Here is a 16,793-nt window from a genome sequence, read left to right on the forward strand (position 1 = left end):
TTTCGTGCAAGCACTAATAATTAAGATTAATGCTGATAATAATGATGATAATTTCAGGGTCATGCTTTAAACCCGTTTGAGTAAAATAATAAGCAATGGATAATGAAAATCAGGCGTCAAGCGGAAGCACTTTGAACGGTTTTCACGTGTTGGACGGCAAAAATATTTCGGCGGATAGTGAAACGAAGTTGCACAATGAGTCATCGATTGAATTAACTTCAAAAAATACGGACGTGTTCTTTGAAGAAGATATAAAGATGTCTGCCAAAGACGAAACAGAAAAAATCAAGTTTACGTCAACGTTCAGTACGTATATGACGTTGCTTGGCTACTCTATAGGGATGTCAGATTTCTGGAGATTCCCGTTTCTGGCATACAGAAATGGTGGAGGTATTTTTCTTGTTATTTTATCGTGTCGTAAGACACTTAATCAGGCTTATAAGGCCATGTGAAACTGGATGGAAAAAATATGTGTACATGTAAGAAAGCCTTTCAATCTATACGGATATGTTCAGTACAGAAATGGAAGTAATGTAATGATATGCAATCCTCTTAATGAGCTACAATGAATTTCATGCTCATTTCTTGTGACGCCAAGACTTGTAGTTGCTATTAACATGTTGTGTGGTGTGTTTTCGTATTCAGAGGTTTTGCAGAGCATAAGTTACAGTACACAAGTTCAGCTCTAATTTACTGGTGCGTTTCTGTTTCAGAAGCTTTTCAGAACATATGCGACAGTATACAAGTTTGGCTGTAATTTACACATTTTTCTGTTTAGAAGGCTTTTTCAGAGCATAAATGACAGTATACAAGTTTAGCTCTAATTTACACATTTTTCTGTTTAAAAGGCTTTTCAGAGCATAAATGACAGTATACAAGTTTAGCTCTAATTTACTAGTGCTTTTCTGTTTCAGAAGCATTTCAGAGCATAAGTGACAGTATACAAGTTTGGCTTTAATTTAAGGTATTTTTTCTGTTTAAAAGGCTTTTCAGAGCATAAATGACAGTATACAAATTTAGCTCTAATTTACAGTTTTTTTTTCATTTCTGAAGCTTTTCAGAGAATATGCGACAATACTATGAGTGTACAAGTTTAGCTTTAAATAAACGGATTTATTTCTATTTCAGAAGCTTTTCAGAGCATATGCGACGTATACAAGTTTCGCTCTAAATTTCAGGTGTTTGCAAAGCTTTGCAGAACAATAGCATCAAGAGGAGTTCAGTTAAACACTTATTAGCACGTGCATGCTTTTCAAGGAACAAAAGCCTCAATTTTAATAGTGTTTAAAATAAGCTTAAATTTACAGGTGCTTGTTTTCGAAGTCGAAAGTTTTGCAGAACAATAACGTCAAGATTTATGTTAGCTAAGAGATGTAGATGTTTTTCGAAAGTTTTGCAGAACCAGGCATCAAGGCTTATACATAGTGTTGTAATTTACAGGTGCTTTTCTGATTCCGTTTATTGTGATGATAATTCTATGCGGGTTTCCTTTGTATTTCTTGGAATACTCGTTGTCGAAATTTTCTGGCAGAGGACCGTACAAAATCTGGGACGTTAGTCCGGTTTTTAGAGGTAAGTTATTGGGCTTCCTTCTGTAAGTAAAACAGTCAAGTTAATAAATGGTATGCATGTTTTCTGATGAACAGTGATCTAATTCACTCATCCAGTAGAGAAAAGCAGTGTTTGAAAGGTCAAATACAGTAGAAAATTGATCATGAAAAAAAAAATCGTCTGTGACTAATTTGGCAATACAAATAAAAATAACGTACTTTGACGAGTCATAGTATGCAAGATAACATCGATGTAATGGATTGAAACGAGAGAAAAAAAGCATGTATTTTGTGCATTGAAATACATCTTGTAATTAAAATCAGTACTTTTAATATGGTTAAAGAAAGAAGACAACTTAAGTTTGCAACGCGTTTCGTATTAAAATACTTCTTCAGGCAGACATACAATGTATACAATCAGTACTTGTACAAATAACAGATTAAAATTTCAATTTTATGTTTTAAGTCAGAAATATTCTATATCTATTGTTCTCTTAGGGTTGAGTAAACTGAATATTCTATAACAAAATGACATTCATCTTCTACATGTTTACATACATTCCATTTCATTTTATAAAGCGATATACTTTGAGCTTCAGATATTGTTCATTCCATCGGTCACATACTTTCCCAGGTCTGTGAGAGTCCATTCTTATTTTTCCTTCCTTAATTTCAATGGAATAGGTATGATATTTCTTAACATTATTCATTTTCATATTTCTCCGAACGCCGTTTAAATCTCATAGTATTGTTCCACACCGACTTGTACACATTTTAACATGCTATTCTTCAGGTATCGGTGTAACAATTGTTGCAGCTTATTCGCTGTGGATGATCGGCACAACAGTATTGAGGTGTTGGATCATAGACTTTCTAGTGAATGCTTTCCAAGACCCTCTACCCTGGACCCTATGTACAAACAGCTGGAACACGAAGTTTTGTAAAAATGGGATTGAGAGTACAAATAATACAGGCACAACACAGTCAGATATAATTTTAACGTCTATAATAGAATCTTCCAATGTGTCTGTATCACCTATAACAGGGTCAACTGTGTTTTCAAATATAGGTTTATACGGGGTAAATATATCGTCGGAGATTCTTACAAATTTTACAGATGTTTCGATGACGGCCGAGGAGGAATTCTGGCAGTAAGTTTGTAATTTGAAGTACATAGAGAATGTTTTATTGTCGTAATATCTTCCAAAGAGTGAACCACATATGTTATATGAAAATGTCAGATCTGGTGTTTACAAGTACATGTAAAGTTTGTAAAGGCGTATCAGTGAAAATTATATTTGATGTATCTTAATATGTCATATTCTAATAATTTACTGAAAAACAGGTAATAAATTCCGATCCAACGTTGAAATATACATCATATTTCTCACCAAGTAAACGCAATAACCAAACTTTTCACGAGTGATTGCACCGCTCTTGAAAATGTAAGATTTGGTGTGAACAAGTGAAAGATATTTTGATTAAGTTTAATGTATCTTTAATGGTTTAAACCAAACTTTATACACAGCAGTGAAAAATGTATTTGGATATTTTTCACTGTGATATTATCAGACATGTATTACTGTGAAATTACCAGATATATTTAATTGTGAAATAACCTAGTATTCAACGAAGACCACCTAAAATGTGAATATTTTAATATGTGAAAAATGTTTATGTTTAGATGCTAAGTGCATTAACCCTGTGAGATACTATTTTTTCATGGAGCATTATAATAATGACGGGTATAGTGGAAATAGATGAGGCCCTCATTCCATCACCTAGCGACATAAACTTATATTACTATGCAAATTAAAAGTATAAACTTGAATATGGATTTTGATTGTTATAATATAATCTTGTAAATTAGTTTCAGCATGCACACTTAAACCTGTCGATACATACATATTAATATGGCTTTATATAGACAGCAGCTGTTCCTGCATAAATTATATATTAGATAATCTTGTAACTGGTCCAAATACAGCTTTAATTAATGAAATATCATAAAATTTGAATGCGTGTACATAGTAGGCATGCGTTTATCAAATTCTGACTAGATTGCATAGTAATTAGAGCGCTTTGTCTTATTTGGCTGGACGTGTCTCATGATGATCAATTTACAACGGATTGTAATCTACTTTAATTATAAAAGAACTATCAGTCTAATTATAGCATTTAGGGTGAAGTTGATGAGAATTAGAATCTTTTTAAACAAATTATTTATTTATTTGGGTTTTACGGCGCACCAACGCAGTATAGGTTATATGGCGCCAAACAGGACTGCAAAGTTTGGTTTTACATCTCATTTACATCGAAATGAAAACATGAGGTATTTAAACAAATCAAATTTTAACCACCTGAAAAAGCAGTAGATTGACATAGTTACCCAATGTGCCTGCTCGTGCTTGAAATAAAGCATGAGGAGAGGGGGCACCTTGGGTACGTCTTCCAACACCATTAAAAGCTAGAAAAATCGCCATAAAACGTAATTAGTATCGGTGTAACTCTAAACCTAACATAAAATCTAAGTAACTGTTGTTCTTCCTACATTGTACCCACAATAAAGTTTCATTAGATAAATAGCGTGTAGAATTTACTGAATTAATATAATTGAATCCGCTTATAACAATATCTAACAAGGCAGTCTGAAAGACAGCTAAATCCCCCGCCACTGCTATGGATAGTGAAAGGGTAAACCTTTTATTTTAGCTGTGACCTTGACCTTGAATTGACATGGCTGACTCATGAATTCTGCACAACGTCTTGATGAGGTGATCATTTGACCAAAGTTTCATGAAAATCCTTCAAGGGGTTTAGGAGATACAGAGCTGAAACCTTTGACCTTCAGTTGAGACCTTGACCTTGAGTTGACATAGCTGACTCATGAGTTCTTGATGAGGTGATCATTTGACCCAAGTTTGATGAAAATCCTTCAAGGGGTTAAGGAGATACAGAGTGGACACCAAATGGAAGGCTCAAACCTTCGACCCTTAGTTGTGACCTTGACCTTGAGCTGGCATGGTTGACTCATAATTTCTGCACATCGTTCTGATGAGGTAATCATTTGACCCAAGTTTTATAAAATTCCTTCAAGGGGTTTAAGAGATATAGAGCGGACACGAAATGGAAGGCTCAAACCTTTGACCTTCAGTTGTGACCTTGACCTTGAGCCAACATGGCTGACTCATAAGTTCTGCACATCGCCTTGATGAGGTGATCGTTTGACCCAAGTTTGATGAAAATCCTTTAAGGGGTTTAAGAGATATAGAGCGGACACAAAATGGAAGGCTAAAACCTTTGACCCTAAGTTGTGACCTTGACCTTGAGCCGGCATGACTGACTCATGGGTTCTGCACATCGTCTTGATGAGGTGATCATTTGACCCAAGTTTTATAAATTCCTTCAAGGGGTTTAAGAGATATAGAGCGGACACAAAATGGAAGGCTAAAACCGTTGACCTTGAGTTGTGACCTTGACCTTGAGCCGGCATGGCTGACTCATGGGTTCTGCACATCGTCTTGATGAGGTGATCATTTGACCCAAGTTTTATAAAATTCCTTCCAGGGGTTTAGGAGATACAGAGCGGACACAAAATGGCAGGCTCAAACATTTGACCTTGAGTTGTGACATTGACTTTGAACCGACAAGGCTGACTCATGGGTTCTGCACATCGTCTTGATGAGGTGATCATTTGACCCAAGTTTCATGAAAATCCTTCAAGGGGTTTAGGAGATATGGACCGGACACGATTTTGTTACGGACGGAAGGACGGAAAGACGGACGGAAGGACGGACGGACGGAAAGACGGACGCAGACCATTCCTATAATCCCTCCGCCTCGGCGGGGGATTAATAAATGCAGGTTCTTTCCGAAATGTGCAAGAACTTTGCGCTTTAAGCATCTGTTATTTGTGAATAATACCTTTACAGGACTGTAAGTTTTACTGCTAAAGTGATATAAAATGGAGATATTTTAATAATATTACTTATTTCTTCAAATTTGGCATTGTCTTTAATTAGATAATTTGCAGATGTTCGTTAATTTTAGATATCGTGTTTTGGAACTGTCTTCTGGAATTTCGGTCCTGTCCCCTCTGCAATGGCGTCATATAATTACGTTGATCGTGATACGTATTGTTATATTGTTTGGTCTTGTGAAGAGCATAAAGTCTATAGAAAAAGTAAGTTCATTCAATGTCACTTCACCAGTCACGTTGTCCGCTCAGGTTATTTAACCGCTTTTACAACCATCTTTGTCGCGTATCTGTTAAATCAGAATAATTTAGCTAAAATTACCTCAATATTATCTTCTTTTTAATTCATGAATTAAAGCAAACAAAACATTATTATATGAATATTTCCTGATCTGAGTATGGCATTTTATACAGATATAGCATGCAAGATTACCACTGTATCATCTATGCGACATTCATTTTGAATTTAGATTACATGAATGTAAATGACCTCATTCCTTTCTGTGCGGAACTTCCGCGAGTGCTTTTGTAACTAACTTATGTAAATGGCATTCCGTGCATAATGTACTAACTATGTGAATGTCTGTTTTAGATTGTTTTTGTTTCTAGGTTATTAAAGTAATATTTACAATATTATCTTTTATTTTCAGGTAATTTACGTGACAGCCACTGTGCCTTTTTTCCTGACAGTGGCAATATTTATCAGATCTCTTATGCTGCCGGGTTCCAACCTTGGTCTAATCCATTTCATACATCCAGACTTTAACAAGATAGTTCAACCAAGGGTAGGTTATTCTTTTATTTTATGATTTCGGATGATTTACTGTGAAGTAAGTGAAAATAGAAGAAGAAGAAGAATATTTATTTGTACTTAAACCATCAAAAGGGTAATTGACAAAGCATCAATGTAACGGCATACTAGTAGTGATGAAAAACATTGCAACGCATGAGAAGATGGCGAGATAGCATGTGTATTTGCACAAGTTACTCTGCAGTAGGATTTATGATTTTATTTCTATAGGTCGTCGAAATGAGGCAACATTTAAAGAGATTAAAACATAAATGAAGCACACTTTCACATGATATCTCGCTAGGGAGAGACAGTGTAATGCAAAATAATGCAATAAAATAAAACATTCTATTTTACTCTCTACCATAGAAATGACTTTACGCTGGTGAAAACTCCCAAATATATCTAAAATAACCATTTCCTACCGAAACGAAAATGTAGAACACAGCTTGGTGATAAGTACTTAAGAAATAATATTTAACAAACAGGTTAGGACTTTTCAGCAACTTAATCATTCTCCGAAACAACTAATCCATCGCTAATTATATTTAAAATACTAACTAACATATAATTGCAAAATATTCTAAAGACGTATATCAGGAAACAGTCGTGACAGCAGAAATGCCTACATGTACAGTCGCAACAGTTTAAAATGACATTTATAACATTTGCTTAAATCTATAGTGCACTGTGCAGCTTTTTATGGAACCATGATATGCAAACAAACTTATATTTTGTATTTCTGATACATTTTCAGTTGTCATTAAAGCAATAAATCTAAAATTGCTAGGATGGTTCCAATAGTATTTCATGAAATATTTAACACGCAGTTCTCTGAGTACGTTACATACAAGTACAAAATGGTATTCGGCCTCTAGAACGTTACAAAGTGGTCAAATACGTTAATTAAGTGGGACACAAACTGGCTGTTCATAAGCGTGATAAAGCTATTCTATATTTACGGATGATGACAACATCTACGTATTTACTAAATCTGGAGCTAACTTTTGTTCTAAAGACGACAGCTCTTGTCGATTCTTCCAGTCTGTTACTAAAATCAATAAGCCATAGATCTCTTATTTTTTTGGCCTTAGAATGAAAATAAAATATTCTTTGTTTCTGACACCTTGATTCTCAGCCATTCATGTTCAAAACATAGCTTTACAATTATTCGCTTAACATTTGACATCCAGTTTTTTATGTTTGGGTCATTAACAGTGTCATTTTCTAACATTAAGTATGTTTGCTTAATATTTTTAGATTCTGTGCATGTGCATATTTTAAACAAATGTATAATATTGAAAAACCTATATGAAACTATGCTTTGTCTTCCAAGTTTGCCATATACTAAGTCATTTTATGTTGCTGTTTTAAAACCCAACAGTCTTTTACAAAAAAACTAAGGTAAGTTCTTTCTACCTGTGGAGCTGTATAGAAACACCACACCTCTGACGAATACGTTAAAATTGGCAAAATTAATTATCAAAAATATCTAACGTCTAGGTGACAAATCTGTAAACTTTTGTAAATACTTATTCATTTTGAATATCGCCTTTAAAGCTTGTCCAGCTAACAGTTTGTCATGTTCGTAGTATTATCTATCGAGCATTTTATCAACTTTATTTACTGTCAAATATATTCAGTGTTAAAAGATACAAATGTACTTATAATAAAAGGAATATTCACATTGAATATATTAAACTCTAGAAGTTGTTTAATGATTGAGATGTCGCTCGTTTAACCAAGAGGCCGTCGCTTCGAACACAAGGCCACACCTCAGATGACAGCAGTACTGGTTTTCAAGGAATAGAACTCTTGAGCGATTTTTCATCACAACCCAGCTATGATTAATTAGTGTAAACTAACAAAATATAAAACTATTTTCAACTAAATTCGAAAATGTTGATATTGTTATATGAATTGCACATTGGTCTGGATTTAGAGAAGACGTAACAATTGTGTTCAGTGTCAGCATTTACTAATTAAGGCAACTGTAAAGGAGGGGAACCACTTATAACAAAGCAACTGACAATGGACAATTTTGAATCAATAATAAAACATTTTTAGGACGTATGCGGCAGTTTTTGGTAAAAATTTGCAAATTTGAAGAAACATCCAGATTTAAAGGCAGAAAACTCCTAAACAAGCACGGTGACCTATGGTTGTTTTTGCATTAGGAAACTGTGTTCATGTACAAAGTTTGAACAATTTCTATTATTAGGACATTTTTGCCCCATCTCTCGTACAAGAATTAAACTGCAGCAAGTGTCATTTATGTTGACCACCTTTTATTTTAGAAATAAGCCTTTCACATGAAAGCCATTGACATCTTATTACATTATTTTTGAAATGGCACTGAACACTCATTCTACATAAAACGGATTTTAATATGTATTTTATGAGTCACAGGATTATGAAGGTACAAAGTTAAATATATATCTTTATATAGGCTGTATTTTGCTGTTGTATTGCAACTGTGTCTATTTTGCCGATAGGTTTGGATTGAAGCAACACTAATGGCTTTCTATACATTAGGCTTTGGTTGGGGAGGTAACATGTTACTCGGCTCTCATGCTCATTTCAAGGAGAATTGTTTAAGGTAACATAAATGAAGTATTCGGTAATATTCACTTACTTCTTTACTTTTGTGTGCTGTAACAAGCAAATTTTTTGTTACAAAGTTAGTGTAATGTTCAGCTTAGTTTATTTGGGAAAAATGTGTTCCTAAATCCACATTGAATAAATGATCTGTATTTGAAAAACAAACACAATTTTCATAGTGATTTTTTTTCTTGCAGACATATAGGATAACACGTATATATTGATGTAACAATAATGCAACGATACTTTTGGGTTTACATTTTGTAACCTGCAATAATAGTATAGCGTCTGCAAACTGGTGTCATTTTATAACTTGATCTATAATAGAATATGTTTTCAACTTCTTAAATACTTTTCAGGACATCGATTATACTTCCGCTAGCTAACATGTTTATGGCAACATTCAGTGGTTTAGTCTGTTTCTCAGTTCTCGGAAACATGGCCTATTCTTATGGTGTTGAAGTCACCGAAGTTATCAATGCAGGTACCCTGAGCAATTCAATTCAACAGTTACATGTTCAATTCAGTGTAAAGCTAAAATGAAGTAAGTAACAGAGCGTACACTGGCGGAAAACGTTCTACTAGGAATGTCTAAAGAAGAAGAGGAAAGTTTTCATCGTGAACCAGTGAATGAATTGCCGGATGTATTGCCTGAAAGAAGCTGTACAGTGTGTGTAATTTATGTCATTCGGATAGAAACATAATTGTTTATATGATCGAATGCATAGTGTATGAAATACGTGCGTCGATAGCGCTTTTTCTCCGAAAAGAACATATTTCGTGCTACCATGTTGTTTCTAAGAGAATGAAAATACAGTTAACAATACCGCATTGTTCAGTCGATGGAAGATTACTTCTCCACGCGGTTGAAGAATACTTGTAGCTGTACCTTATTTCATATACAATGGCATATGCCAAGTTTGCTTTTGTTTTGTTTTGGGTTTAACGCCGTTTTTCAACAGAACTCGTGTTTCAGTCATGTAACAGTGGCAGTACAAACCTATTCTCCACAAGTAGCTGCCAACTTTTCCACATGAATCAGAGGTGGAGGACAAATGAATTCAGACAAACTGTCTTTTATCAGATCGTCACGGAGAACAATACGCCCAGCCCGGGGATCGAACTCGCGACCCCACGATCCGTAGATTTGCGCTCTTGAGCTAAGCGAGCGGGCATGCCAACTTTGTACATAAGCAAAATACTTGTGCCATCGCCCCAGGATGATTAACCGACGCAGAGAACACACATTTCAGGTTAATATGGTTGAACTGTGTGATGGAGGTCTGTAAGATTTTTACGGTATCATTCGTGTTTTTCTTGTTGTTTACAGGCATGTCCGTGGGTATCGTTGCTTACATTACTGCCCTATCGTCACTTCCATTCCCGCAGATATGGACGGTCTGTTTCCTAGCTGCAATCATTCTTACCGGCATTGATGGACAGGTATGATAGCATTAATTCGTAGATATTGATAACCTGAATGCTATTTCTGATATCACCAGGGTTCTCTTGTATGATCTCGACTGACCATGTACCAAGTATTAGTATGTGTTCGAAATAAGATTGCTAAACACAACTTTAATCAAATGGAATTGGTACATTCAACTGATTAATATTCAATAATATTTCGAAATATGAGCCGTGCCATGACAAAACCAACATAGTGGGTGTGCGACCAGCATGGATCCAGACCAGCCTGCGTATCCGCGCAGTCTGGTCAGGCTCCATGCTGTTCGCTTTTAAAGCCTATTGGAATTGGAGAAACTGTTAGCAAACAGCATGGATCCTGACCAGACTGCGCGGATGTGCAGGCTGGTCTGGATCCATGCTGGTCGCAAAGCCACCATGTTGGTTTTCCCATGACACGGCTCATTATTATATTGCACACAACGACCATTTTCTTACAGCGATAGAAACGAGAACAGTTGAATATTTGCAATGAGTTATTTCTACAAAAGTGGTACAATACAAATGTATTTATCATCTTTTTGTTAAACTATAAAGAATGTGTATGTGGTTTTGAGGCCATTGAATAAGATGTTTTGATGGTCTTAAATATAACAAATATTCATCTTCATGCCCTATGTAGATTAAATGAAGCTGAAAAGTAATATATTACAAAAGATATATCTAAATGTTCTTTATCTAATCTTTTGAATGATTTTACAGCTCGTGTTGCACCAGAAAAATATAGTTTACAAGTACTGTCGATGCATTATTAAATTGTATAAATTGATACTGTTTTATATGAAATATGCGCCATAGACACCGTGTAAAGCTAGGAGAATTCGAATCGATCAAAACGTGACAGAGGAATTGTTCTTAGGATGCAAGGAATTTCATAGATTCATTGCCAGCAATGTTAAATATAATGCAAAACAATCAAGTGATGCGTTAGAAGAGTTATTTAGAAACTGGAGACTTATTTCTGCATATAAATATCATTAAACTCATTCTTACACGTATGAGTTTGTAATAGCAGCGGTTTAAAAGTCGCTAACACACTTATAAGCATTTTTACGGAGCCTCTGAAGTTAACTCCTCAGTTCATTTATATTCCGATTTTGCTAGTGGTTCGCGTGGTTCTCTGTCGCTTTTATTACTCTGGTGAAACTTTTAAACGATTCAATAGTTTCTTATAAAACGTAACACAAATGTTTATAGCATAAACGCAAGAATCAGGTCCGTATCTCCAAGATCAAAGTCACAGGTAATGGCAATTTTGTTAAGTCATACCATGTTTGGCACACTATAAATACCTTTGCAAATACCACTTCGTGCCTTCGTCCCTCACCTGTGACACCTGTTTAAAAATTGGACAATCTCAACCAGCTTACGAACGCAAAGCATATCATGGGACAATTATTCAAGTGCCCTTGTCCGTGATTTTTACAAAGTGATACATCTACTCATTATTTTAAAACTTTTTCAAAAGTTTCGTTGCCAATTCTTGAATCGGTCAGGATGCATACCTAAGTCATTGCATATTACCCTTTGCCTATGACATTGACATGTGCGCGACATACCTAATAATGCCCATTAACATTTACGATTTTCACTGAAATAACTTGAATCGGACGGAAAATATAATTAGGATAGGGATGAACATTGCGATTATTGTATACCTCTATTTGTTGGTGGTTTGTTGAAATAGACCCAGACTTGAACAACTTGTAAATTATCTTCAACTTAATTGAGTCTTCGAACCAGTACCCTTGTTGAGGCTCCCCATATATAGTCCAAGGACCAGGCTGGAACAAACCCATTAGAGGATCACTGATTGTTACTTGGCGTAAAATACTAAGCTTGAGATGTCTGGAACAAATGCTATTTAAGTAAAAGGTCCAATACTAAGGAAAGTGAACATTTTAATTTCTTTTAAAAAGCACAGAAACTATTTTATTTTATTGGAAAATGAAAGTTGGTATGTAGAAATTCGAAATAAATCGCAGTATATGTACAATTATTTTTCTATGAAGTATGAAGAAAGTTAAAAAGACCTGGGGGGTCATTCTGTCGATTCATTGAAATTTCAACATAATACACATACATTTCTTTGAGTTCCAAAGACCTTCTGTAAATTTTGACCTGCCAATCTTCATTATTTAGTGTCTTGCAGAAGTCTATGCACTGGCTATGAAAAAAATTGCCAACTCAATTTCCCTTAGTAATGGACCTTTAACAGAAATAACATAACAAAACCCATGAGCCGAATGAACAAAGACGTCAGAGTCATGACTAGAGCAATTTTGAGGGAACATGTGGGGTTCTGTATTTCTGAATTCCGGAAAGGGACTGCATGAAGGGGCCACACTTCTGGACAGTTCATCGCCTTTAAAAACCAAACATTTTTAAAAGGCTGTTACTTGTCTTCGTTTTGATGCATTTGCAACAACGTACCAGTGTTTACATTTAACATAACTAGGTAAAACATCGTTTTTGACAATTGTTTACATTTATTTCTTTACAAATTGCCTTCTTTTTTAAAGGGGGACAACTCCTTTAGAATATTTTAAGTATCCAACTCTATGGGACAGAACAATAAAACATGTATTGGACAGATAAAATGTTTGTCAAGATGATGTTCGTTTACTAAAAATTTCTGTTGTTTTGTGATATACTGCTAAACCTTAATATTTCGATACATCGAAATTAGTTTTCGATTTAATGAATGAATACATTGTATTAACGAATTAAGATTTCGTTTTGAACGAGTTAAGGTTTTGTTAAAACGAAATGAAAGATTATCGCGCATCTCACTTAAGGGGTTCCATAATATTTACAAGAATTTGCTTATTGTCATTTCAGCTCGTTCCAATGGATATGTTAATGCAATTGATAGGAGATTTGTTTCCAAGAGTACATCGGGGATTCAGAATTCATGCTCTCATCATTATTGCAGTTATATTTTTCCTTTGTTCTCTACCAACATGTACTGGTGTAAGTAGGGACTGCTAAATTTGACAATACTCTTTTTGTTATCTTGTACATAAAGAGCACACGCAGTTTAATTTTTCACAAGTACCAAATAGTCAAATAAAGCTAGTTCATTTCGTCTCTTTATGTTTGAAATGCTGTTAACATTCGATGGACGTTAAAATCGGACTCGACTCATTTAGTTGGAATTCTACTTCGAAATTGTATTCAGAATAGGCTACCAAGATATTAACTTAGTGTTCCAGGCTGACAACGGTTGGCATAGAATCGTAGTGTACAATTGGAACATCATTATGGCATTCCCGTTACTGAATGTATATATTTCTTTATAACGTCTGTAGCGTTCGAAGTATAGTTGATTATTGTCAGATTTATCCAGATTTTATATTGTACTTTTTGACAGGCAGGCGCATATATATTTCTGTGGATGGACTGGTATAATGGAGCATGGATAGGCCCCATAGTAGCATATATACAGCTAATGGTTGTAGCTTGGATATACGGTATGTATTTTGATAGCCCGATTCCTTTATATTTCTCCTGATGGACTGGTAAAATGGAGCATAGATACATAATTTGAAGCAAATTTGCAGTTCGTGACCGAAGTTTGGACATACAGTATTAATTTTAATACTAAGGATTTTTAAAAGTTCTGATGATGGACTGGTACATGTCATAATCGACAAAATGCATTGTAGGCTATACACTGTACAGCTCATGGACATAGCAAGGGTGTAGGCTAGGATATTTAGCTTTAAAGTTGAAACTTTGCAAAACATTCTAAAACAGTTGGCCGCGCAAATTCTTTATGAAATATAAATACTCGATCATTATGCAGTTATATTGACAGTAACGAACATAATTCAATCTGTATAAAAATGGAAGTTACTTTAAATACATCAGACCAGAGGCCTAGTCGTGTGTAGAACATGCTACCAGATCGTGAGACCAACCGATGATTTTTAAACTTTGAGCAAATTACCAAACAAAAATTTAGTAAATTTTAAAACGTTAAATGAAGATACTTCAGTTTTACAGGAATGGACAGATTTAATGACGATGTATACATGATGATAGGGAGACCTATACCGGGCGTGCTAAGATTTCTCACCGCATTTGTAACGCCATTTATCGTCTTGGTGTGTAGAAATAATGTATTCTGTGCAAGTAATTCATTTATATTCATTGAAATAATGTGCTTTTGTATATTTTGGTTTAGTTTATTTTAATCTGAAATATTGTCTTTTGGTTCATTTTAATTTGAAATATTGTGATTTTGTTTGTTTTGATAATGCAACTTCTGGTATGACTTCAATTTACGTGTCGTGGTTTGTTGTACATAAAGTCTGTAAAAAGATCCTTTGGAAGCAAAGAATGCAATCAAGAAGAATAATAGCAGACTCGGTTTGATTGAGTCTATTCATGAGAGGTAATGGAATGTGCAACACCCCTCACGCCCCCTAGCACCGGCTTAAGCGGAATTCTATTACACATATGTTGATTGGACGCAATGATCCCAAATGACCAGTAAATAAAACAACACATGGCTGATTTATATTATATTGCTGATACATTTGTTTTCCTTGAATTAAGTTCCGTAAGCTATAAACATGTATAATAAATCTCACCAAGTCATGACCTTCATCATTATGTGTATACACGTTGTATTTTGCTTTTCATTTAGGTTATATTTTTGACAAGTTGTGTAGAGTATGTTCCACCTTCGTACGGAAATTATTCCTACCCTTCAGCTGCTCGAATTATGGGTTGGATTAGTGTTGCCATAGTGATGACGCCAATGATTGCTCAAGGATTATATACAACAAGTAAAACAAAAGGATCATCTTTTCTAAAGGTAATTTAGATTAATCAGTAGTCAATGAAGTATCAAGTTATTTTTTGTTCTATCGAAATGTATGGGTTATTAAGTTGATTGATTAAAATGTATACACAAGTTTCAATTACAATACAAAAAAACTAGATATGCAGTTTTATTCTCGACACTTCATCTGAGCCTAGTTGTCAGTACAGGTAGCTCCTGCGCTTCAACCATATTAATGACCCATTAGCAATATTTTTATTTTTCTTACATTTATAAGCCATTAAACAAGATTAACAATTTATACTACTTTGAAAATTATATAGAAAATACAGAAAAAGCGAGTATTAACCTCAACAAGAAATTATTCAAGAATAAAAACATATAGTTTACGGTTTGGTCATAGAAGTTAGTTTTAATGTTGCAAATGCCGAATAGTGAAAGTGTATAGTGGATAAATGTCTTTAGTGTTAAATGTTAACACAAATTCAATGTGAGATATCAATTTTTCAGAGAACAGTCCTTTTCTGATGAAAATTATACTAAATTAAAACAATTTTTATTCTTGGTCTGAATACATATAAATGTATATATCAATAATTACCAACATAAGAAGTGGCAATTACTTTTGAAATGATCACCTGCAATAAAAAGAAAACGAAAAGGTTTGGGCAAGAAACGTAATTGTTTCTTTTTAAAATGTTTCATTACTTTCCAGAAGTTAAAGCAGCATCTTCAACCTGTAGACAGTTGGGGTCCATGTGAGGAAGAATTTCGGGAAGAATATCTCACTACAAAAGCGAAATATGAAAACCGATCTTTGAAGGACCTATTATATTACAACTTGACTGGCCAGTACCCAAGCAATAGCTCATCAGTATCAAGAAAAAATCACGAATTAGATAGACTGTCTCCATAAAAAAGACACAACAATTTGTGTAGTAAGATAATACATATCTAAAGTTATAAAACAAATGATTGTTTGGTGAACAGTCATAAAATTAATTAATGGAAAGTTGACTTCGACTTGTCTCCAAGTTTTTTTGTAACTTATGAACATGGTATCTAAGGGATGCTGATATGATATCAAGAACTGTTCAAAACTGTATTATAAGTAAATTATGTATATTATGAAGTATTCAGATGATGCATTGTTATTTCGTAACATAGCTTCTAACACCCCTCTCGATCTATATATATTTTTTATAAGATTATCTTATAAACCATGTAAAACTTTCACCTAAACTGGGTAACGTATGTTATCACTTATCAAAGACAAGCATGTATCTGATTTCTTTTCTGATCTCTCTGTCGTGGGGGCTTTGTCTCACTCTGTCCCTCTGGTCAGATCGCTCTGTGTCTGTACTAGTAGAGGATGAATTATGCGCCCTGTGTGGCTGCATTTGAACTATGTAAAGCGCCTTTGAACGTGAAATTGATCATGAAAAGGGTGCTATATAAATCTGGTATGATAATAATAATCCCTTTACTCATTTTGAAACCTCAACCCAATTTTAAGAAGTCACAAAAATGTCTCCGGAATTCACAAAGTAGTTTAAGGCATGTCAATCATGACATAAACAGAATAGTTTTTGGGAAGCGTAGCCTTCCCAAAGTCGC

At 34.6% G+C, this 16,793-nt stretch overlaps 1 protein-coding gene across 1 annotated transcript; it reads left to right on the top strand.

Moving 5' to 3' along the window:
* The first annotated feature begins 226 nt into the window (after window positions 1-226).
* On the top strand, window positions 227-14,955 carry LOC123533399 (sodium- and chloride-dependent glycine transporter 2-like). The gene is made up of 12 exons (XM_053520603.1): window positions 227-390; window positions 1,441-1,572; window positions 2,344-2,701; window positions 5,601-5,733; window positions 6,177-6,311; window positions 8,812-8,915; window positions 9,277-9,401; window positions 10,248-10,360; window positions 13,226-13,357; window positions 13,758-13,857; window positions 14,393-14,521; window positions 14,948-14,955. The coding sequence occupies exons 1-12, from the start codon at window positions 258-260 to the stop codon at window positions 14,953-14,955; spliced, it is 1,602 nt and encodes a 533-aa protein (XP_053376578.1). The 5' UTR covers window positions 227-257.
* The last annotated feature ends 1,838 nt before the right edge of the window (window positions 14,956-16,793 follow it).

The sequence above is a fragment of the Mercenaria mercenaria genome, chromosome 12 (genome assembly GCF_021730395.1).
Source record: "Mercenaria mercenaria strain notata chromosome 12, MADL_Memer_1, whole genome shotgun sequence".
NCBI classification, from domain to species: domain Eukaryota; kingdom Metazoa; phylum Mollusca; class Bivalvia; order Venerida; family Veneridae; genus Mercenaria; species Mercenaria mercenaria.